Genomic DNA, 25,009 nt, shown 5'->3' with positions numbered 1-25,009 from the left:
TCTTCCATGCGTCAATAGTTTATGTGTCGGGGGGCTAGGGTCAGTCTGTTATATCTGTAGTATTTCTCCTGTCTCCTCTGGTGTCCTGTTTGAGTATGCTCCCTCTAATTCTCTCTCTCTTTTCTCTTTTTCTCTCTCTCTCTCTCTCTCTTTCTCTCGGAGGACCTGAGCTCTAGGACCATGCCTCAGGACTATCTGGCCTGATAGCTCCTTGCTGTTCCCAGTCCACCAGGTCATGCTGCTGCTCCAGTTTCAACTGTTCTTCCTGCGGCTACGGAACCGTGCTTCTACATCTGCATTGTTTGCTGTTTGGGGTTTTAGGCTGAGTTTCTGTACAGCACTTTGTGACATCGGCTAAATTTGATTGATTGATTGTATAAAATTTGTTGTGTTTTTTTGGATTAGCTAGCATGCTAGCTAGCTAGCTAGCTAGTTTTCTAGCCTTGATCATCTAGCTAGCTACCTAAAGCTGGCAAATATTATATGGTCGCTACTCTCTAGATAACTAGCTAGCTAAAGTTAGCTTGGCTCAATGGTCTTATCTTCCCTGAATCTTGTTCTCAGGGTATCTGTACCCCAAGGGTATTACAGTATGTGAAACACACCCAGCATGTTAACCTTAGCTAGCTAGCTACTTGTGTCAACACAAGTTATATTATTGCTAGCCCAATAATGGACTAAACGTGCGTAACGTTACTCCTTATAGTCCAAGGACCTTACATGTTCTGTTAAAAGGCGATTTGGCTCTGGAAGTCAAACCACCAAATACTCCATCTAAACGTGAATCGATTCTCAATTGCGGTACGGTTCTAGGAACATACATCCCGCCATTTTAGTATCACATCAAAATAATTTCACAAATGCAAAACACACACTTACACGGTTTTAACCGGTTTCAACACAGTTGCAGTTGACAATATTTTTCAGTGACACCACGTTTGTGGAGTCCTTCTTCCGTTTACACACAGGTGTTAGGAGACACAGCTAGCTAATTAGCACAGGTAGACCAAAACTGTCTTACGTCTGTTTTCCATGAAAACACGCATTGTAAAATTGAGTTATGGGCATCTGGGAACACTAACCCTAACACTATAAATGTGAAAGATATGGTCTTCCAAAACCGTACCGCAAGTGATGCATGTTAATATACACACCGAGCCTCGGGGCTCTTAACAAAACTCCCCCATACAGAAGACGCCTTCATCAAATTACTCTTATGTGTAATGTAATGGAACTGAAAGTCATGATCAAGGGCTATATTATTGCTAGCTGGATAACACAACAACTCGTTAGGTAGTTACCGTTACGCCTTAACTATAGAACTCATGATAATGATAACTAGGGGTAATGTAGAGTGTCTATGCTAAATTGTCATACACTCTTCTTTTTTACCATAGATTCCCACAAGGTCTCAGACTCCAGGATGGGAAATTCTGACAAGAAATGAACAGATGAAGACAGAGTTAGAGACAGAGTTCTCGACGTCCATTGTTACTTGTAATGTTAAAAAGGGAAGAAAAAGACAATCCCATTTTTCTAAATTAGCTAGCTATCTAGGCTACTCACAATACTGTAGGCTACAGATTTGAGTCACCACTGGAATAGTTATTTTCATGTTACTGAGTAGGGCTATATCTTTGTTTAATCGAATTAATCTAATTATTAATCTAATGATAAAAACCCTCGTTATTTTGTAAGAAATTTTTGTAAGTATTTTTTACATGTTGCAATAAAGCTGACTAAAATAGAAGCTTCTTTTTTTGTTTGCATGTATTTTCACTTGTTAATGAGTAATACGCAATTATATACAACTTGCTCATTGGTATCTATAAAGTTACACATCACTTTAAATAGCTAAAGGCTGTGTAACAACTGGTGACAACCTTTGTACTTATGCAGATATTACAGATACAGTGGGGCAAAACAAGTATTTAGTCAGCCACCAATTGTGCAAGTTCTCCCACTTAAAAATAATCGTTTTCATCTTTTTAAGTGGGGGAACTAGTGGTTAGACCTTGGATGGAGGTAACCCTGTGATAAAGTCTACGGACAGGTGGGGCCAGGGCCAGCTGGGGATGGGCAGAGGTTGGAGCAACCCAGCCGGTCACTGTCGTGAGGACTTGCTTCGGGCACAGGTGGAACAGGCCGCAACAAAGGATCTCACATCCTCAATCATGTTGGGCCACCAGAATTTTCACCTCGGCACCTCCAGTGTCCGATTAACCTCTGGATGCCCAGTTAATTTCGAGAAGCATCCCATTGTAGCACTCAAGAACGGGCTGATGGACAGTCTGTTAGTGGGACCCCCGCCGGGGTTAGATTCTCGGGTCTGGGCTTTCCCACCATGGTCTCAATACTCCATATCACAGGGGCCACTATGCGGGAGCTGGAGATGATGGGCTCGGAGTCTCTCTCCTCATTAAAGACATCGTGTTGGCGGGACAGGTCATCTGCTTTCTGATCCCGGGCGATAGGCTACTGTGAAATTGAACCTGTTAAAAAACATAGACTTGTTCAACCTCTTGGCTTCTTGAATGGTGACCAAGTTCTTATGATCCTTCCAGATCACGAAAGGATGAGGTGCCCCCTCCAACCAGTGTCTCCACCCCTCAAGGGCCCACTTAACTGCCAAGAGCTCCCAGTTGCCTACATCGTAGTTGCGTTCTGCTGGCAAGAACCGCTTGGAGAGAAAGGCGCATGGGTGCAGTTTCTTGTCATCCTCGTTCCGCTGTGAAAGGAGGCATCCACCGCTACCACAAAGGGACGAGCAGGGTCAGGATGAACAAGGATGGGTCCGGAGGTGAAACGTCCCTTGAGCTACATGAATGCCCTGTCAGCCTCGGGAGTCCTGCAATAACAGGTCTTGGACTTGTGGGTTAGGACCGTGAGAGGCACTGCCACCGCACCAAAGTTGCATATAAAACACCTGTTAAAATTGGCAAACCCGAGGAACCGCTGGACCGGCTTGAGTGAGGTGGGACGGGTAGAGACAATGTGACCCAGGAAGGAAACTTGTGATACGTGGAACTCACACTCTATCTTGACATATAGTTGACTCTGCAAGATGCGTCTCAGGACTTGGCAGACTGTGTACTGTTTGTTAGGGGCGCGTGACCTGAAAGCCCACTCCACTTTGTTTTTATCCGCTATTGAACACAGTTTATCCCTTCTTAAATTTTATAGATTATTTACGTTAAAAAAATACCTAAAGTTGTATTAGGAAAGTTGTTTGAAATGTCTGGATCAAGTTTACAGGTAACTTATTAGATACTTTATAGTCATGTTGCACCAGTTGGAACCGGTGTGTTTTCAGAATCAAACGTGCCAAATAAATTGACATTTTGGGGATATAACGACATAATTAATCGAACAAAAGGACCATTTGTGATGTTTAATGGACATATTGAAGTGCCAACAGAAGAAGATCTTCAAAGGCAAGGCATGAATTATATGTTATTTCTGACTTTTGTGTTGTGCCTGTCGGGTTGAATTATGATTTTCATGTGTATGTTTGATGGGGTGCTGTCCTCAGATAATAGCATGGTTTGCTTTCGCCGTAAAGCCTTTTTGAAATCTGACACTGTGGCTGGATTATCAAGAAGTTCATATTTAATCTGTATAACACTTGTATGATTTATGAATTATTGTTAAGAGTATTTCTGTTTTTGAATTTGGCGCGCTGCTATTTCACTGGGTGTTGTCAAATCAATCCCGTTAACTGGATTGGCACACTAAGAAATGAACAGGGAAATCATGACGAGTAGTAGGACACATTAGATTATCATTAATGAATGTAATTACTGTATGGTTCAAAAGAGATGGGGCAAAATAAGTGGCTAATAAGTCTGGCTGCACATCTGACTAATTGAGAAATGATGTGATTAAATTCAACAAAAAGAAGACTAAACTGTTTCAAATACCAAGATCAATGATATAAAGAATGTTGATAATGGAACAGGAGGAGATGGCTGGCGTTTTACTGTCCCCGACCAATTGTGCTATTGTGTGTTTGTGTGTATTTTTTTGTCACTTATTTTGAACATAATGTTTCTGCCATTGTCTCTTATGACCGAAAAGAGCTTCTAGATATCAGGACAGTGATTACTCACCCCGTACTGTAAGAATAATTTTTCTTTAACGAATCATAAGCAAAGGATTTACTCCAGACCCCCGAAAGGCCCTCACACCAGTCATTCGCAGGAGGAAGAAACAGATCCGACAGCGAGTGGGTAATCTGCCTTTACCATCAGTCCTATTAGCCAACGTACAATCATTAGATAATAAAATAGATGAGCTATGAGCATGTATATCCTACCAACGGGTTTTAAAAACTGTAATATCTTATGTTTCACCGAATTATGGCTGAACAACGACATGAATAACATACAGCGGACGAGTTCTACGCTTTAAATGCAGGATAGAACAGGCGCCTCTGGTAAGACATGGGGTGGCGGTCTATGTATATTTGTAAACAACAGCTGATGCACGAAATCAAAGGAAGTTTCTAGGCTTTCCTCACTTGAGGTAGAGTATCTCATGATAAGCTGTAGACCAGAGTTTTATATTCTTTGTAGCTGTCTATTTACCACCACAAACCGATGCTGGCACTAAGAACGCACTCAATGTGCTGTATACAGCAATAAGTAAACAGGAAAACAAATATCCAGAAGTGGCGCTCCTAGTGGCTGTGGACTTTAATGCAGGGAAACTTAAATTAGTTTTACCTCATTTCTACCAGCATGTTAAATGTGCAACCAGAAGGAAACAAACTGTGGGCCACCTGTACTCCACACACAGAGACGCAAACAAAGCTCTCCTTCACCCTCCATTTTGCAAATCTGACCATAATTATATCCTCCTGACTCCTGCTTACAAGCAAAAACTAAAGCAGGATGCACCAGTGACTCGGTCAATAAAAAAGTGGTCAGATGACGCAGATGCTAAGCTACAGGACTGTTTTGCTAGCATAGACTGGAATATGTTCAGGGATTCTTCCGATGGAATTGAGGAGTACACCACATCAGTCACTAGCTTCGTCAATAAGTGCATTGATGACATTGTCCCCACAGTGACTGTACATACCCCAACCAGAGCCCATGGATTAGAGGCAACATCCGCACTGAGCTAAAGGGTATATCTGCCGCTTTCAAGGAGTGTGACTCTAACCCGGAAGCTTATAAGAAATCCTGTTATGTCCTCAGACGAACCATCAAACAGGCAAAGCATCAATACAGGACCAAGATTGAATCTTACTACACCGGCTCCGTCGCTCAACGGATGTGGCAGGGCTTACAAACTATTACAGACTACAAAGGGAAGCACAGCCACGAGCTGTCTAGTGGTACGAGCCTACCAGATGAGCTATATTACTTTTATGATCGCTTGGAGGCAAGTAACACTGAAACATGCATGAGAGCATCTGTGTGATCTGTGTGATCACACTATCCATAGACGATGTGAGTAAGACATTTAAACAGGTCAACATTCATAAGGCCGCAGGGCCAGACAGATTACCAGGACGTGTACTCCGAGCATGAACTGACCAACTGGCAAGTGTCTTCACTGACATTTTCTCCCTCTTCCTAGTCGAGTCTGTAATACCAACATGTTTCAAACAGACCAGCATAGTCCCTTTTCCGAAGAAAAGCGCTGGTAACCTGCCTAAATGATTCCTGTCCTGTAGAACCCGCTTTGGTAACCGGGAAATGCTTTGAAAGGTTTGTCATGGCTCACATCAACACCTTAACGGCAAAAACCCTAGACACATTCCAATTGGTATACAGTCCCAAACAGATCCACAGATGACGCAATCTCAATTGCACTGCAAAACTGCCCTTTTCCACCTGGAAAAAAGGAACACCTATGTGAGAATGCTGTTTATTGACTACAGCACAGCGTTCAACACCATAGTGCCTTCAAAGCTCATCACTAAGCTAAGGACCCTGGGACTAAACACCTCCCTCTGCAACTGGATCATGGACTTCCTGACGGGCTGCCCCCAGGTGGTAAAGGTTGGAAACAACACATCCGCCACGCTGATCCTCAACAAGGGGGGCCCTTGGTAGGCCTAATCACCGACAATGACGAGACAGCCAATATGGAGGAGATCAGAGACCTGGCTGTGTGGTGCCAGGACAACAACTTCTCCCTCAAAGTGATCAAGACAAAGGAGATGATTGTGGACTACAGGAAACGTAGGGTCGAGCACGCCCCCATTCTCATCAATGGGCTGTAGTGGAGTAGGTTGAGAGCTTCACGTTCCTTGGTGTCCACATCACCAACAAACTATCATGGTCCAAACACACCAAGACAGTTGTGAAGAGAGCACGACAAATCCTATTCCCTCTCAGGAGACTGAAAAGATTTGGCATGGGTCCTCAGATCCTCAAAAAGTTATACAGCTGCACCATCGAGAGCATCCTGACTGGTTGCATCACTGCCTGGTATGGCAACTGCTCTGCCTCCGACCACAAGGCACTACAGAGAGTAGTGCGTACAGCCCAGTACATCACTGGGTCCAAGCTTCCTGCCATCCAGGACTTCTATACCAGGCGGTGTCAGAGGATGGCCCTAAAAATTGTCAAAGAATCCAGCCACCTTAGTCATAGACTGTTCTCTCTGCTACCACACAGCAAGCGGTACCGGAGCTCCAAGTCTAGGTCCAAGAGTCTTCTTAACAGCTTTTGCCCCCAAGCCATAAGACTCCTGAACATCTAATAAAAGGGTTACGCAGACTATTTTCATTGCCCCCCCTCTTTTACACTGGTGCTACACTCTGATTATTATCTGTGTATAGTCACTTTGTCTACCTACAATACATGTACATATTACCTCAATTTCCTCGACTAACTGGTGCCCCCGCACATTGACTCTGTACCAGTACTCTCTACGGAGCCTAGAAGAAAGTCTTTGTCCTCAGTCCTGGAGGGAAATACAAAAGTTATTCCGCTACCCAAGTGGTAAAGCGGCCTTTACTGATTCTAACAGCAGACCTATTTGGCTTCCTGCCAGCTCTTAGCAAACTGTTGGAAAAATGGTGTTTGAGCAAATGCAATGGTATTTCTCTGTAAACAAAATAACAACAGACTTTCAGCATGCTTATAGAGAAGGGCACTCGACATGTACTGCACTGACACAAATATCTGATGATTGGTTGAAAGAAATTAATAACAAGAAGATTGTGGGAGCTGGACTGTTAGATTTCAGTGCAGCCTTTGATATTATTGACCTTAACCTTTTGTTGAAAAAAACGTATGTGTTATGGCTTCGCAACCTCTGCAATATCGTGGATTCAGAGCTATTTATCTAATAGAACTAGAAGGGTTTTTCTTTAATGGCAGCTTCTATAATGTTATACATGTAAAACGTGGTGTATCGCAGGGCAGCTAAGAGCATTGTATTTGGTACAAATATTCCCTAAGTTCTAGACCTCAGCTGAATCTGGTAGTGAATGGTCTGGCTGTTGAACAAGTTGAGGAGACTAAATTACTTGGTGTTACCTTAGGTTATGAACTGTCATGGTCAGAGGTCTGTCTGTAATAAAGAGATGCTCTGCTTTGTTGACACCACACTCCAAAAAGCAAGTACTGCAGGTTCTAGTTTAGTCTTATCTTGATTGTTATCCAATCGTGTTATCGAGTGCTGCAAGGAAATAACTAGTTAAACTGCAGATGCCCCAGAATTGAGAGGCACGTCTTGCTCCTCATTGTAATCAGAGGTCTGATATAAATACTGTGCATGCCAGTCTCTCTTGGCTATGAGTTGAGAAAAGACTGACTGCATGACTTCTTGCTTTTATAAGAAACATTAAAATCCCAAAATTTTTGCTTAGTCAATTTAAACATAGCTCTGACACACACACACTTACCCCACCAGACATGCCACCAGTTGACATTCTACAGTCCCCAAATTCAAGAAAGCTTACAGTATTATATAGAGAAATTATTGCATAGTACTTTGTTCCATCTCATATTGCTCAAATAAGCAGCAAACCTGATTTAGAAGAACAGATAAAGCAACACCTCACGGCACAACGCCTCTCCCCTATTTGAACTAGATAGTTTGTGTATATGTATTGATACAGTTGAAGTCGGAAGTTTACATACAGTTAGGTTGGAGTCATTAAAACTCGTTTTTCAACTACTCCACAAATTTCTTGTTAACAAACTATAGTTTTGGCAAGTTGGTTAGGACATCTGCTTTGTGCATGACACAAGTCATTTTTCCAACAATTGTTTACAGGCAGACTATTTCACTTATAATTCAATGTATCACAATTCCAGTAGGTCAGAAATGTACATACACTACGTTGACTGTGCCTTTAATAAACAGCTTGGAAAATTCCAGAAAATGTCATGGCTTTGGAAGCTTCTGATACGCTAATTGACATCATTTGAGTCAATTGGAGGTGTACCTGTGGATGTATTTCAAGGCCTACCTTCAAACTCAGTGCCTCTTTGCTTGACATCATGGGAAAATCAAAAGAAATCAGCGAAGACCTCAGAATTTCTTTTAGACCTCCACAAGTCTGGTTCATCATTGGGAGCAATTTCCAAACGCCTGAAGGTACCGCGTTCATCTATACAAACAATAGTATGCAAGTATAAACACCATGGGTGTGTTTATACCACTCAGGAAGGAAAAGTGTTCTGTCTCCTAGAGATGAACGTACTTTGGTGTGAAAAGTGCAAATCAATCCCAGAACAACAGCAAAGGATCCTGTGAAGATGCTGGAGGAAACAGGTACAAAAGTATCTATATCCATAATAAAACGAGTCCTATATAGACATAACCTGAAAGGCCGCTCAACATGGAAGAAGCCACTGCTCCAAAACCGGCATAAAAAAGCCAGGCTACGGTTTGCAACTGCACATGGGGACAAAGATTGTACTTTTTGGAGAAATGTCCTCTGGTCTGATGAAACAAAAATATAACTGTTTGGCCATAATGACCATCATTATGTTTGGAGGAAAAAGGGGTAGGCTTGCAAGCCGAAGAACACCATCCCAACCGTGAAACACAGGGGTGGCAGCATCATCTTGTGGGGGTGCTTTGCTGTAGGCGGGACTGGCGCACTTCACAAAATAGATGGCATCATGAGGTAGGAAAATTATGTGGATATGTTGAAGCAACATCTAAAGACATCAGTCAGGAAGTTAAAGCTTGGTCGCAAATGGGTCTTCCAAATGGACAATGACCCCAAGCATACTTCCAAAGTTGTGACAAAATGGCTTAAGGACAACAAAGTCAAGGTATTGGAGTGGCCATCACAAAGCCCTGACCTCAATCCTATAGAAGATTTGTGGGGAGAACTGAAAAAGCGTGTGCGAGCAAGGAGGCCTACAAACCTGACTCAGTTACACCAGCTCTGTCAGGAGGAATGGGCCAAAATTCACCCAACTTATTGTGGGAAGCTTGTGGAAGGCTACCTGAAACATTTGACCCAAGTAAACAATTTAAAGGCAATGCTACCAAATACTAATTGAGTGTATGTAAACTTCTGACCCACTGGGAATGTGATGAAATAAATAAAAGCTAATATAAATCATTCTCTCTACTATTATTCTTACATTTCACATTCTTAAAATAAAGTGTTGATCCTAACTAACCTAAAACAGGGAATTTTTACTAGGATTAAATGTCAGGAATTGTGATTAAACTGTGTTTAATTGTATTTGGCTAAGGTGTATGTAAACTTCCGAGTTCAACTGTATGTAGGCTGTGTGCGCCTTTAAAAAAAGATGTAGTTTTGTCCTTGAGCTGTTCTTCTCTATTAATGTTCTCTATTATGTCAAGCTTCATGTTTTGTGTGGACCCTAGGAAGAGTATTTGGGGATCAGCTATTGGGGATCCTAATAAAATACCAAATTAACAAAAATAAGGGCCAGGTTGTCAGGATGGGTTATGTACTATATAAGTACACATTAATTACAAGTAAGTACCACTCAAGATACACAGGATTTAGCTACACAAAAATAAGTGTAACACCTAGTAATTATGGTCTACTTATGCAGATATTACATGCACTCTGTAGTGTACTTGTGGGTGTATAATGGGTAATTTACACATGAATTATACATTTTTTAAATGTTTTATCTGGGATGACACCTGAATATAGACCTCAGTCAGTGAGGTTGACCTACATCTGATCTGTTTTTGTAAACTCTACCAAGTTAACCCAGTTTGTACACTTTTTGGGGCGCACGGGTAGGTAATTAGAGCCCAGTGAGCCTCCAACCTTTGTAATCCCAGACACCCAGTGTATCTGTCCAATCTTGTGACAGAAGAAAGAAACTAAAAAACAACATTTATGAATTGTAACAAGCATGGTAACAAGCATTTGTTTTTACACCTCTATAATTACAGACTGCAATTACCATCAGTTACATTTTGTTATTACAGTGTAACTGTGAGTCATTACAATTAACCACAACAGTTGTTATTGTAATTACACATGTATTTACACTGTAATAAGGACCTCTTAAAATGAAGTGTTACCGAACGTTACGCTCTTGCTAAGAAGTCCCTGTGCTGGGTTTCTCTCTCACAAAAAAAACCCACTCAAGAGCAACTGAGAAAGAGGGCGAGTAAACACAACCTAATAGCTCTCTAATACTCTACAATAAGTGGGAATTTAACTTAATGGATGTTCAAGGACCCCTGCCTGGCCATCCTCTCCCCAAAATAAAATCTCCTCTTCTCGCCTCACCTCACTGTCAAATGGCATCATTGTTGATTAGATGTTTGTTTGTTTGTTTGTTTTTTCATTAGGCTATTACATCTGGAACCATGGGGCCCATTTACCAGACACTCATCGACAACATGGACACAAATATAAATAATCTGAGGTAAAAAAATATATATATTAAAAAGTAGAATGTAAAAAAAATAAAGATAATTCAAGTGTACATTCTCAAAGTGTCCATAGAATCGCCAAATTACCTGTTAAGTATCATCGTTTTTTAAAAATGTCCTTAAGTCCGTTGAGACACTTTGAAGTTGTTCATTTCAACTATTATTCTCCCAACAAGATTGCACCATTTTGTATATGTGACATGCATCAATAAGGTTATGGAATAATCCATTCCCCTGTTGACAGTGAAAACTGAATCGAACTTTGTGGCTTTTCCCCACCAGTCTGAATAACACATGTTAATCCCGGCCTCCATCTTTCTGCTCCTACCTACTTCTACCCCCACACTGAAATGTTGACTCTCCCCCTCCTCTAAGTTTAGGAAACGGTTCCATGTCAGCCAGTAATCCCACGGTACACCATCTTGATTTCGCTGGGATTTCACAAGGGGAGAGATTTGGTTATCATTACTGCTTAGTAACTGGATATTGCTGTAGAACATAAAATAAAATAGTGTATTATGACTTTGCAAAGCCAATGGTAGAATCACAAAAATAAGATATGTACTGTACAATACCATATACAGTGCCCTCAGAAAGTATTCACACCCTTTGACGTTTTCAAGATGTTGTTGTATTACAACCTGCATTTTAAATTGATAAATAGAGATTTTGTGTTTTTGGACAAAAATAAACAGAATAGAGCTAAGCACAGGCAAAATCCAAAGGAACACTTCCAACAGACACACAATACCACATAATGTTAAAGTGGAATTATGTTTTTTGAAATGTTTACATATTTATTTAAAAGAAAATGTAAAGCTGAAATGTCTTGAGTCAATAAGTATTCAACCCTTTTGTAAATAAGTTCAGGAGTACGCATAACAACGTTGTATTGATTCACTCTGTGTGCAATAATAGTGTTTAACATGATTTTTAATGACTAGCCAATCTCTTTACCCCACACGTACAATAATCTGTAAGGTCTCTCAGTTGAGCAGTGAATTTCAAGCACAGAGTCAACCACAAAGACCTAGGACGTGTTCCAATAGTTCAACAGGAAGGGTACCTATTGGTAGATGGGTAAAACAAAGCAGACATTGAATATCCCTTAGAGCATGTTGCAATTATTAATTACATTTTGGTTGGGGTATCAATTCACCGAGTCACTACAAAGATGCAGGTGCCATTACTAGCTCAGATGCTGGAGAGGAAGGACACCCCTCAGGGATTTCACCATGAGGCTAATGGGGATTTTAAAACAGTTACAGAGTTAAATAGCTGTGATAGGAGATAACTGAGGATTGATCTACAACAATGTAGTTACTGCACAATACTTACATTAATGACAGAGTGAAAAGAAGAAAGCCTATGCAGAATAAAGATATTCCAAAACACATCCTGTTTGCGATAAGGCACTAAAATAATACTACAAAAAATGTGTCAAACAAACAAATGTTTTATAAAGAATATAAAGAGTTATGTTTGGAACAAATCCAACACATCACTGAGTATCATATCATCTTCATATTTTCAAGCATGGCATCATGTTAGGGGTATGCTTGTCATCGGCAAGGACTAGGGAGATTCTTAGAACAAAAATAAACAGAATAGAGCTAAACAGGCAAAATCCAAAAGATAACTTCCAACAGACACTGGGAGACTAATTCACCTTTCAACAGGCAATTACCTAAAACACAAGGCCAAATATACACCGGAGTTGCTTACCAAGACGACATTGAATGTTCCTTAGTGGCCTAGTTACAGTTTGAAAGTCTATGCTAAGACTTGAATGATCTTGCAATGATCACCAACCAACATGACAGAGCTTGAAGAATTTTTTAAAGAATAATGGGAAAATATTGTACAATCCAGATGTGCAATGCTCATAGAGTCTCACTCAGAAAGGCTCACAGCAGTGATCTCTGCCAAAGGTGATTCTGACTTGTATTGACTCAGGGGTTTAAATACTTCTCTAATCAAGTTAAATTTGTGTTTTTTTTATCACCCAAAAAATTTCAATAAATCTTCCATTTTGACATTACAGAGTATTTTCTGTAGATCGTTGACACAAAAAAAGACAATTAAAGCCATTTTAATCCCACTTTGTAACAACAAAATGTGTAAAAATGAATGGGGGCGGGAATACTTTCTGAACGCACTGTAGTAACCTACTACCATCTCCTGAAGCAGAGTTTTCAGAAAAGACCATCTTGAAATTATATTTTTATTTTATTGTACTCTTTCCTTTACCTTTTAGGCTCCATGTTGTGACTATGGTATTGTATTTCATTGTTGTTTCATTTTTGCAAGAAAATAAATGTAATTATTGCAAGCTATAGAAGCATGCTGGAGTCTAGTCCCTTTTTTTTGCTGGTCTTTAAAAAATAAAATATTGGTATGTAACTGTTATGAATGTTGTATTGCCAAATTGGTTTTGTATTTAAACGCAACTTTAAACGTGTACATAACACTGCAACAAAATTTCCCCATGGGGACAATAAAATCAGTAAGTAAGTCTGGTCAAGTGGTAACGCCGCTGACTCTGGTCCACATATCACCCCATAGGCGCTGGTACGATCTGCCACTTTATGTCCCAGTCCCATCTGTCTCCACTTTAATTTATTTAATCTCTTAACCCCAAATGGCCGCTTACCAAAGACTTCCAAACCTGGCTAAAGACTTCCAAACCCCCCCAGTCAGCTGAAACCAATTCCCAAACAAAGAAGTAGGGATAAAACATTCTGTCACATTTCACTCTGTTGCTGTGTTGCATCAATGATGTGACAAGCAAATCATCATTCTCATATTGAAAGTCAGGGAACGTTTTTGGTCTTTATGTTAATGAGGGCCTTCTCTCCCAAGCTGATTGATGAGTGTCCCATGACAAGGTTTACTCTTTATAACAACTCATTGATTTGCATTATGAATCCCCCTTGTTAGGTTCTCATTGTGTTCCTTCACCTACAGTCTCAGCTTATCACTGTAAAGTGCCAACTGTCTGGGGGTCAACTGCTACTTTTAGAGCATCGGATATAGAACCTACTCTGGGACATTACCTTAACAGAATGAGAGACTGGGGCCCGTAAAAGCGTATCAGGTTAGAAGTGCTGATTTAGGATCAGGTCCTCCCTATTCATAGAATCGTATTCCGCGACCTTTTGTGAATGCAATCCCAGAGACAGAGATACCAGCAGAGTTTACTACTTTCTGCAATTAAGGCAATATCCAAACTAAGATCATTTAAGAGCAGCTACATATTAGTGTTCTGATATCAAAACAAAGGGAGGAGGTTGTGTGCTACTCCTGTTCATACCAGCTCTCTGCATCCTGTTCAACTGGATGTTGGGCTCGGCCAGAATCTCCTTGAGTGAGCGCAGCCCTCTGCGGTACCACTTCTCAGCAGTTTTGGGTCCAACCCCGAACACACTGGTGAACAGCTGGCAAGAAAACATTGATGTACACAAAATAACATGTTGTCAGATGGGATCTCTTTGGGGGGAGGAATTACTGGTATGGGTTCTATTTAAGTCTTGCTGGCAGCGTTTGTATGGTGTATAAAATTATAATTTGGCAGAAATGTATAGCAAATTAAACTATGATATCTATCACTTAAAAATAATTTCACAAGAAAATTGAAAAGAGTTCCTTTTGATCCACTTACCTTAAGTGCCTGATATCGTTCATCACTCTGTACCTCTTCAACTTTAAAGGAGCGGCCAAATATAAGGATCTCCTGTAAAACAAAATCAAATAGACGACATTACTATGTTGATTTATCCTTCCAAACTTCTGTTGAGTCCTTTGTGGTTTAAATTTTAAAAAACACTTCTATAGCTTGATTGCTCTTCATTTTTAGAATAGATGTATTTTTTATTATTTTTATTATTTAACCTTTATTTTATCAGGGAGTCATACTGAGACCAAGGTTTCTTTTACAGATAAGACCTGAAGTACAGAAATTACAGAAAATATATGCATCAAAATATAAATACAAAATGCAAGCAGAAAGAAAAACAGTCATAAAAAACAAGCGCGTTCATCAGTAATAAGGTCCTCAATCAGCTTTCTGAATTACCCCAGAGGCACCAGAACATCACATTCATCAGTAATAAGGTCCTCAATCAGCTTTCTGAATCGCCCCAGAGGCACCAGAACATCACATTCATCAGTAATAAGGTCCTCAATCAGCTTTCTGAATCGCCCCAGAGGCACCAGAACATCACATTCATCAGTAATACGGTCCTCAATCAGCTTTCTGAATTACCCTAGAGGCACCACAACATCACATTCATCAGTAATAAGGTCCTCAATCAGCTTTCTGAATTACCCCAGAGGCACCAGAACATCACATTCATCAGTAATAAGGTCCTCAATCAGCTTTCTGAATCGCCCCAGAGGAACATCACACCAGACGGTCCTCAATCACATTCATCAAGTAATAAGGTCTCAATCAGAATTCAGAACATCACATTTCTAAGGTCCTCAATCATTACCCCAGAGGCACCAGAACATCACATTCATCAGTAATAAGGTCCTCAATCAGCTTTCTGAATCGCCCCAGAGGCCCCAGAACATGACATTCATCAATAATAAGGTCCTCAGTCAGCTTTCTGGATTACCCCAGAGGTACCAGAACATCACATTCATCAGTAATAAGGTCCTCAATCAGCTTTCTGAATCGCCCCAGAGGCACCAGAACATCACATTCATCAATAATAAGGTCCTCAGTCAGCTTTCTGGATTACCCCAGAGGTACCAGAACATCACATTCATCAGTAATAAGGTCCTCAATCAGCTTTCTGAATTACCCTAGAGGCACCAGAACATCACATTCATCAGTAATAAGGTCCTCAATCAGCTTTCTGAATTACCCCAGAAGCACCAGAGGTACCAGAACATCACATTCATCAGTCCTCAATCAGCTTTCTGAATTACCCTAGAGGCACCACAACATCACATTCATCAGTAATAAGGTCCTCAATCAGCTTCCTGAGTTTCCCAAGAGGCACCACAACATCACATTCATCAGTAATACGTTGCTCAATCAGCTTTATGAATCGCCCCAGTGGCACCACAACATCACATCCATCAGTAATACGGTCCTCAATCAGCTTTATGAATCGCCCCAGAGGCTCCAGAACATCACATTCATCAGTAATAAGGTCCTCAATCAGCTTTCTGAATTACCCTAGATGCACCACAACATCACATTCATCAGTAATAAGGTCCTCAATCAGCTTTCTGAATTACCCCAGGCACCACAACATCACATTCATCAGTAATTTTTTTATTTTTTTAAATTTTATTTCACCTTTATTTAACCAGGTAGGCTAGTTGAGAACAAGTTCTCATTTACAACTGCGACCTGGCCAAGATAAAGCATAGCAGTGTGAACAGACAACAACACAGAGTTACACATGGAGTAAACAATAAACAAGTCAATAACACAGTAGAAAAAAAGGAAAAAAAGAGTCTATATACATTGTGTGCAAAAGGCATGAGGAGGTAGGCGAATAATTACAATTTAGCAGATTAATTAACACTGGGGTGATAAATGATCAGATGGTCATGTACAGGTAGAGATACTGGTGTGCAAAAGAGCAGAAAAGTAAATCAATAAAAACAGTATGGGGATGAAGTAGGTAAATTGGGTGGGCTATTTACCGATGGACTATGTACAGCTGCAGCGATCAGTTAGCTGCTCAGATAGCAGATGTTTAAAGTTGGTGAGGGAGATAAGTCTCCAACTTCAGCGATTTTTGCAATTCGTTCCAGTCACAGGCAGCAGAGAATTGGAAGGAAAGGCAGCCAAATGAGGTGTTGGCTTTAGGGATGATCAGTGAGATACACCTGCTGGAGTGCGTGCTACGGGTGGGTGTTGCCATCGTGACCAGTGAACTGAGATAAGGCGGAGCTTTACCTAGCATGGACTTGTAGATGACCTGGAGCCAGTGGGTCTGGCGATGAATATGTAGCGAGGACCAGCCGACTAGAGCATACAGGTCGCAGTGGTGGGTGGTATAAGGTGCTTTAGTAACAAAACGGATGGCACTGTGATAAACTGCATCCAGTTTGCTGAGTAGAGTATTGGAAGCTATTTTGTAAATGACATCGCCGAAGTCGAGGATCGGTAGGATAGTCAGTTTTACTAGGGTAAGTTTGGCAGCGTGAGTGAAGGAGGCTTTGTTGCGGAATAGAAAGCCGACTATAGATTGGATTTTGGATTGGAGATGTTTGATATGAGTCTGGAAGGAGAGTTTGCAGTCTAGCCAGACACCTAGGTACTTGTAGATGTCCGCATATTCTAGGTCGGAACCATCCAGGGTGGTGATGCTAGTCGGGCGTGCGGGTGCAGGTAGCGAACGGTTGAAAAGCATGCATTTGGTTTTAAGGTAATAAGGTCATTTGTTCATTTGGTTTAAGGTAATAAGGTCCTCAATCAGCTTTCTGGATTACCCCAGAGGCACCAGAACATCACATTCATCAGTAATAAGGTCCTCAATCAGCTTTCTGAATCGCCCCAGAGGCACCAGAACATCACATTCATCAGTAATAAGGTCCTCAGTCAGCTTTCTGAATTACACCAGAGGCACCAGAACATCACATTCATCAGTAATAAGGTCCTCAATCAGCTTTCTGAATCGCCCCAGAGGCACCACAACATCACATTCATCAATAATAAGGTCCTCAATCAGCTTTCTGAATTACACCAGAGGCACCAGAACATCACATTCATCAGTAATAAGGTCCTCAATCAGCTTTCTGGATTACCCCAGAGGCACCAGAACATCACATTCATCAGTAATAAGGTCCTCAATCAGCTTTCTGAATCGCCCCAGAGGCACCAGAACATCACATTCATCAATAATAAGGTCCTCAATCAGCTTTCTGGATTACCCCAGAGGCACCAGAACATCACATTCATCAATAATAAGGTCCTCAGTCAGCTTTCTGGATTACCCCAGAGGCACCAGAGGTACCAGAACATCACATTCATCAGTAATAAGGTCCTCAATCAGCTTTCTGGATTACCCCAGAGGCACCAGAACATCACATTCATCAGTAATAAGGTCCTCAATCAGCTTTCTGGATTACCCCAGAGGCACCAGAACATCACATTCATCAGTAATAAGGTCCTCAATCAGCTTTCTGAATCGCCCCAGAGGCACCACAACCACACATCCATCAGTAATAAGGTCCTCAATCAGCTTTATGAATTTCCCTTCAGGCACCAAAACATCAAATCTAACAACATTTTGAAGATCTGTAGTTTATTTGTGGAACAGAAAACTAAAAGCTGATTTCCTAAAAGGAATTTCCAGAGTTAGCCATCCCGGAGACCAGACATGGTAACTCATAAGTCTAAAGTTTAGTAGTCATTTATTAAGGTAGGTACAGTGGGAGTTTTTGTAAAAGGGCTTTAAACATGAAAACATAGCAATGTATCAACCTACGTGACATCAAAGAGGGCCAACCAACTTTCTGGTGGAGAATGCAGTGATGAGTACTAAAACATAGTCCAGGACCTATAGGAACATCGACTGAATAATCTGCTTTCTACTATTTAGCGAGAGGCAGGACCTATTTCTAAAGAAGAAGCCCATTTTTATTCCCAGCTTATTAACTAACTCATCAATATGCTTTTTAAAAAGTCAGCTTTTCATCTATCCAGATGCCCAGATATTTGTACGCAAGGACATGATCAATATGGACACCATCCAAAGATGTTTAAATCATCAAGAGTTATTTATATGAGCTTTAGATCTCGAAATATACAATACCTTCAGAAAGTATTCATACCCCTTGACGTATTCCACATTTTGTTGGTTTACAGCCTGAATTCAAAATGAATTAAATATTTTTTTCCCGCTACACACAATACCCCATATTGAGAAAATGAAAACATGTTTTTATAAATGTTAGAAAATGTATTGAAAATGAAATACAGAAAAATTACATTTACAGACGTATTCACACCCTTGAGTCAAAACTTTATACAATCACCTTTGGCAGCGATTACAAATGTGAGTCTTTCTGGGTAAGTCTCTTAAGAGCTTTCCACACATGGATTGTGCAACTTTTGCCCATCATTATAAAAATAAAAAAATGATTCAAGCTCTGTCAAATTGGTTGTTGATCATTGCTACACAACCATTCAGTACTTGCGATAGATTTTCAAGTAGATCCTTTAGACTCTATTGACGAACCCCATCAAAATCTATCCATCATTAAGAGTCTGTTAACGCACCTGTGTGTCAATCTACAATGGTGTTTGTCAGACCGTGAAACATCCCGAAAATCGCTCTTTTCACGAAAACGTCTGTAGCGTCCCAACGGTTTGGGCTACAAACTATTATGACCACTCTATGGAAAGGGGAGACAAGTGTCACAGGACTCATCTGAAGGTAACCCATACAAACAAATGGAAGTATGGAGGTAGTTGTGTGCCAACAAAACTAAAGGGTTAAATACGTGTCCAAAAAAAACAAAAATATCTCCTGAGCTTTCTTATATCTCCTAGGTGTAGAATCAATCAATCAAATGTATTTATAAAGCCCTTTTTACATCAGCAGATGTCACAAAGTGCTATACAGAAACCCAGCATAAAAACCCAAACAGCAAACAATGGATGGAGATGTTGAAGTACGGTGGCTAGGAAAAACTCCCTAGAAAGGCAGGAACCGAGGAAGAAACCTAGAGAGGAACCAGGCTCTGAGGGGTGGCCATTCCTCTTCTGGCTGTGCCTTGGTGGAAAGTACATGGCCATAAGAGTCCATGGCCATTTAAAGCCAGATTGTTCTTCAAGATGTTCAAACATTCATAGATGACCAGCAGGATCAAATAACAAAAACAGCAGTTGTAAAGGGTGGAACAGGTCAGTACCTCAGGAGTAAATGTCAGTTGGCTTTTCATAGCTGATCATTCAGAGGTCGACCCTTCAAAACCTTATTCCTTATAATTTATTTTTTGAATGTCTTTCTTGCCATTTATGAATGTGTTATTCAATGCGTTGCTATTGGCTATAGTAGTAAAGGCCAAATTCAAACATGTTTTTATATAATGTTTTTATACCTGAAGGGGTTGTGAAATTCAAAATCAAGTAGCTAAATGATCCATGGTATGACCATCTTAAAGCAATTCCATATGTTAGCTTAGTACCCCTTAGGTTTTCCTCTCGGATTTTGCCTGTGCTTAGCTCCATTCCGTTTCTTTTTTATCATGAAAAACTCCCTAGTCCTTAAAAATTACAAGCATACCCATAACATTACGCAGCCACCACTATGCTTGAAAATATGGAGAGTGGTAAACAACGATGTGTTGTATTTTATTTGCCCCAAACATAGCACTTTGTATTCAAGATAAAAAGTTCATTAGTGCTGTGTTGCAAACAGGATGCATGTTTTGGAATATTTGTATTCTGTACAGGCTGCCTTCTTTTCACACTGTCAATTAGGTTATTATTGTGCAGTAACTACAATGTTGTTGATCTATCCTCAGTTTCTTCTACACAGTTTTAAAGTCAATATTGGCCTTATGGTGAAATCCCTGAGTGATTTCCTTCCTCTTCGGTAACTGAGTTAGGAAAGATGCCTGTATCTTTATAGTGACTGGGTGTATTGATAGACCATCCAAAGTGTCATGAATTGTCACGCCCTGACCTGAGAGAGCCTTTTTATGTCTCTATTTTGGTTTGGTCAGGGTGTGATTTGGGTGGGCATTCTATGTTCTGTATTCTATGTTCTTTAGTTCTATGTTTTGGCCGTGTATGGTTCTCAATCAGGGACAGCTGTCTATCGTTGTCTCTGATTGGTAATCATACTTAGGCAGCCTTTTCCCCTTTGTTATTTGTGGGAAGTTGACTTTGTTAGGGGCATTATAGCCGAAGTTAAGCTTCACGGTCGTTTCCTTGTTTTCTTGTTTTGTTGGCGACATTCATTCTATTAAAAAGGAATATGTACGCTCACAACGCTGCACTTTGGTCCACTTATTCCTTCCAGGAAGACGGCCGTGACATGAATAATTGAATAATGCCACCATGCTCAAAGGGATATTGAATGTCTGCTTTTTTTGCCATCTACCAATAGGTCCCCTCCTCTGCGAAGCATTGGACAACATCCCTGGTTTTTGTTGATGAATCTGTATTTGAAATTCACTGCTCGATTGAGGGACCTAACCGATAATTGTATGTGTGGGGTACAAAGATGATGTAGTCATTCAAAAACCATATTAAACACCATTATTATACACATAGTGAGTCCATGCAATATACTATGTGACTTTTTCAGCACATTTTTACTCCTGATCTTATTTAAGCTTGCCAAAAAAAAAGGGGTTGAATTCTCAAGACATATCAGCTTTTCAATTGTAATTCATTTGTAAAAATGTCCAAAAACATAATTACACTTTGACGTCATTGCGTATTGTGTGTAGTGACAGAAATCTAAATGTAATCCATTTTAAATTCAGGCTGTAACACAACAAAATGTGGAAAAAGTCCAGGGGTGTGAATACTCTGAGGGCACTGTACTTAGTTTATCCTGCATTCAAAACTAATTTCAGTTGAATTACTTTTTTCTGTAATACAATTAAGGCATACTGCAGTTATACGTACATAGCATATAATCGACATACAAGTGCAGTGTTGGTAATGTAAACAGTAAAAAGTACAGGGCTCAGAATTGACCCCTGCAGGACATATGTTATTATGTCTAAAAAAACGTATTTAACACTATCAGTAGATACACATTGAATTCTATCTGTTAAGTCATTTTTAAACCAGTTACATGTAGCCTGATCTAGGCCAATGGAGGATACCCTCTGCATTAGCAATGAGTGATCAACTGTATTGAAGGCCTTTGACAGGTTAATTAAAAGGGCAGCACAATGGTGCCTTTTATCCATACAGTTAACCACATCATTTATACCTAGGGATGCAGCAGAGATAGTCCTACAACCTGGTGTAAAGCCCAACTGATGTATATTTAGAATATATTTCAAAAATAGGAACGATCTTAGCTGAGAATTAATCAAGGATTATAATATTTTAGATAGGCAACAAAGTTTAGAAATAGGGCAATAACGAATTAGGTCATAAGGGTCACCACCTCTGTGAAGAGGGAGTACATGGGCCACCTTCCAAACCTTGGGGATAGTACGAGATATAATTGTAAGGTAAAAAGTATGGGTTAATGATACAGCAATCAGGGGGGCAGAGAGCTGAAGCAAAAAATGGATCAAGCATATCAGCCCCAGTGGATTTTTTACAACTTTAATCTTAAGCAAGGCATCTAGCACATCACAGGTAGTAAATTGTTGAAATGAAAACAAAGATTCACTAGAAGTCGGCGAGTTAACCGTCAAGTAAGCTAGAGACTGGCAGAGGGAAGAGCAATTGATTGACTGACCAGGGTCAATTAAACCACAGCTTCTTTCAAATAAAAAGGCTACCGAGATAAAATGACGATTAAAAGCATCACTTATCCCATTCTTCTCAGTTATGATGCCAAAGTCAGACAGAACTTGTATGCTTCAGTGCATTTACTGTCCAACATTTTGAAGGACCACAAGCAGAGTCAGAGATAGAGCTTAAAAGTAGCTTGATTTAGCTTTCTTAATCGAGATTGTAAATCTGTTTCTCAGTTGTCTGAAAGATTGCCAGTACAGATTTCCTTGCTTTGGCCCAGGCGAGATTTCTTATCTCAATGAATTCAGATAGCTCTGAAGAAAACCAAAGGTTAGATCTATCTTTGACTCTGGTTAAGGGTTCCTTGAATTTTAAATACATCACAGACAGTGTCACTAGCAAAGTACTCCCACACCATACCTCCTCCTCCATGCTTCACGGTGGGAACCACACATGTGGAGATCACTCACTCTGCGTCTCACAAAGATACAGCGGTTGGAACCAAAAAGCTCACATTTGGACTCATCAGACCAAAGGAGAGATTTATAATGTCCATTGCTCATGTTTCTTGGTCCAAGCAAGTCTCTTCTTGTTGGTGTCACTTAGTAGTGGTTTCTTTGCAGCAATTCGACTATGAAGGCCTGATTCACACAGTCTCCTCTGAACAGTTGAAGTTGAGATGTGTCTCCTACTTGAACTCTGTGAAGCATTTATTTGGGCTGCAATCTGAGGTGCAGTTAACAATGAACTTATCCTCTGCAGCAGAGGTAACTCTGTGTCTTCCTTTCCTGTGGCTGTCCTCATGAGAGCCAGTTTCATCATCGTGCTTGATGGTTTTTGCAAATGCACTTGAAGGAACTTTCAAAGTTCTTGAAATTTTCCATATTAAAATAATGATGGACTGTCATTTCTTTTTGGTTATTTGAGCTGGTCTTGCCATAATATGGACTTGGTCTTTACCAAATTGTGATATCTTCTGTATACCTCCCCTACCTTGTCACAACACAACTGATTGTCTCAAACTCATTAAGAAGGAAAGAACTTCCACATATTGACTTTTAACAAGGCACACCTGTTAATTGAAATGCATTCCAGGTGACTACCTCATGAAGCTGGTTGAGAGAATGCCAAGAGTGTGCAAAGCTGTCATCAAGGCAAAGGGTGGCTACTTTGAAGAATCTCAAATATAAAATATATTTTGATTTACTTTTTTGGTTACTACATGATTACATTTTTTTTATTCCATAGTTTTGATGTCTTCACTATTATTCTTTAATGTAGAAAATAGTCAAAGTAAAGAAAAACCCTGGAATGAGTAGGTGTGTCCAAACTTTTGATGGGTACTGTACTTCAATGTCTCTTTTAATCATGTTTCCAAAAGAACCAGAATGTCAATTGTCTTCATTTTAGCCCAACCCCCTAGGATATTTAAAGCCCGAGGGGGTATTCAGCTCATTCCCATAAGAGCTAACAGGCATAGCGTTTTTGCTGCAGCTATTTGTTGAGTGAGCTGAGACTTTGCCAAGGTCTCTGGCCAACCACGTGAGAGCATTTCAGACGGAACATTCGACAGACCTACCCCAAGTTGCTGGATACAGGGGGTGGGGCGGGAACTGGGTGAGCAGTGTTGGCAGAGCTCAGTCCACCCTGACAAAGCTCTTGCCAACTGAGTGGAACTGCTGTAGGGGACCGGATTTTCTTCCGATGCTCCATTCTGGGTGTGCACAGGAGCCTTGCTGTGGCTTCTGTTGCAGGGTTGGGACTGCCATTTGGGGCAGGAGTGTTCTAGGCCTATCCTGGGGATGGGAGTAGGGGGGGTAACCAGAACTAGCCTGTGAGAGAGGTTGTGTGGGAATTGAGGAGGGTGGTAAGGAGGGTTGTGGCACTGGGAAAGCTCCAAACCCTCAGCATATGAGGGCTGATTATATGAATGATACATGTATCTCAGTTGGTAGAGCATGACGCTTGTAACGGCAGGGTAGTGGGTTCCATTCCCGGGACCACCCATACATAAGAATGTATCCACGCTTGAATGTAAGTCGCTTTGGATAAAAGCATCTGCTAAATGGCTGTGTGACTGATACATGGTGTGGACTACATCATGTGGTGCACTATCCTCAACCGTCTTTTGCCAGACCCTAGGTTGTGGTCGGTGCTGTGTAGAGCTGGGCTGAGTTGAGGTGGGCCTGGTCTGGGGCAGTGTTCCTGGCTGTTCTCCAGTCTCTGTGAAGCACCACCGGAGGCATGTCTAAAGGAGTGTCCAACTTGTCTCAGGAAGTTGTTAGCTGGTCTGCTGCTCCTATGGGGTGAGGTGGACTGGCCACCCAGAGAAACAGACTCTTTGAACAAGTGTGTATTATCATACAGTCAGTCCAGAATAAGGGTGGGATGGTAGACCGATTTTATATTTGGCCATTTAGCACAATCCCGGGAGAGGCTGGCATTTAATACTTTCGATAGTGGCAGGGTGAAAATCTCTCCTCCGGGAGAAAGATGGACATTACAATCCTGGCATCTGGGAAGGTGGTAGAGAACCTCTCCACCACCCTTGAAAGTGATGTGGCCACCTTTTCCTGCTGAGCATGCAGGTCATTGGTTCCAGTATGCACAATGACAAGGCTCGGTGAGCCAAGCTGGGCCACTGTCAGGAGCTGCATGGGTCTGTAAGACGTGGGGCACCACAACTTAGCCACCACCCTATTTTAAAAAAAAAAAGTTAATGCTCATTCATTCATTTTCCAATGGAGTCCA

The 25,009-nt window shown here is 40.8% G+C and overlaps 1 protein-coding gene across 1 annotated transcript in view; it reads right to left on the bottom strand.

Moving 5' to 3' along the window:
* Positions 1-25,009, bottom strand: part of LOC139407487 (DNA nucleotidylexotransferase-like) — a 138,336-nt gene that overhangs the window by 77,867 nt on the left and 35,460 nt on the right. Inside the window, exons 5-6 of the mRNA XM_071151314.1 lie at positions 14,516-14,587; positions 14,168-14,291 (exon numbers count right to left, since the gene is read on the bottom strand). Of these exons, the coding sequence (XP_071007415.1) occupies positions 14,168-14,291; positions 14,516-14,587 (196 nt within the window). The remainder of the gene's footprint in view (positions 1-14,167; positions 14,292-14,515; positions 14,588-25,009) is intronic.

The sequence above is a fragment of the Oncorhynchus clarkii genome, chromosome 1, assembly GCF_045791955.1.
Source record: "Oncorhynchus clarkii lewisi isolate Uvic-CL-2024 chromosome 1, UVic_Ocla_1.0, whole genome shotgun sequence".
In the NCBI taxonomy this organism is placed as follows: Eukaryota; Metazoa; Chordata; class Actinopteri; order Salmoniformes; family Salmonidae; genus Oncorhynchus; species Oncorhynchus clarkii.
This window is presented reverse-complemented; position numbering and strand designations above follow the sequence as displayed.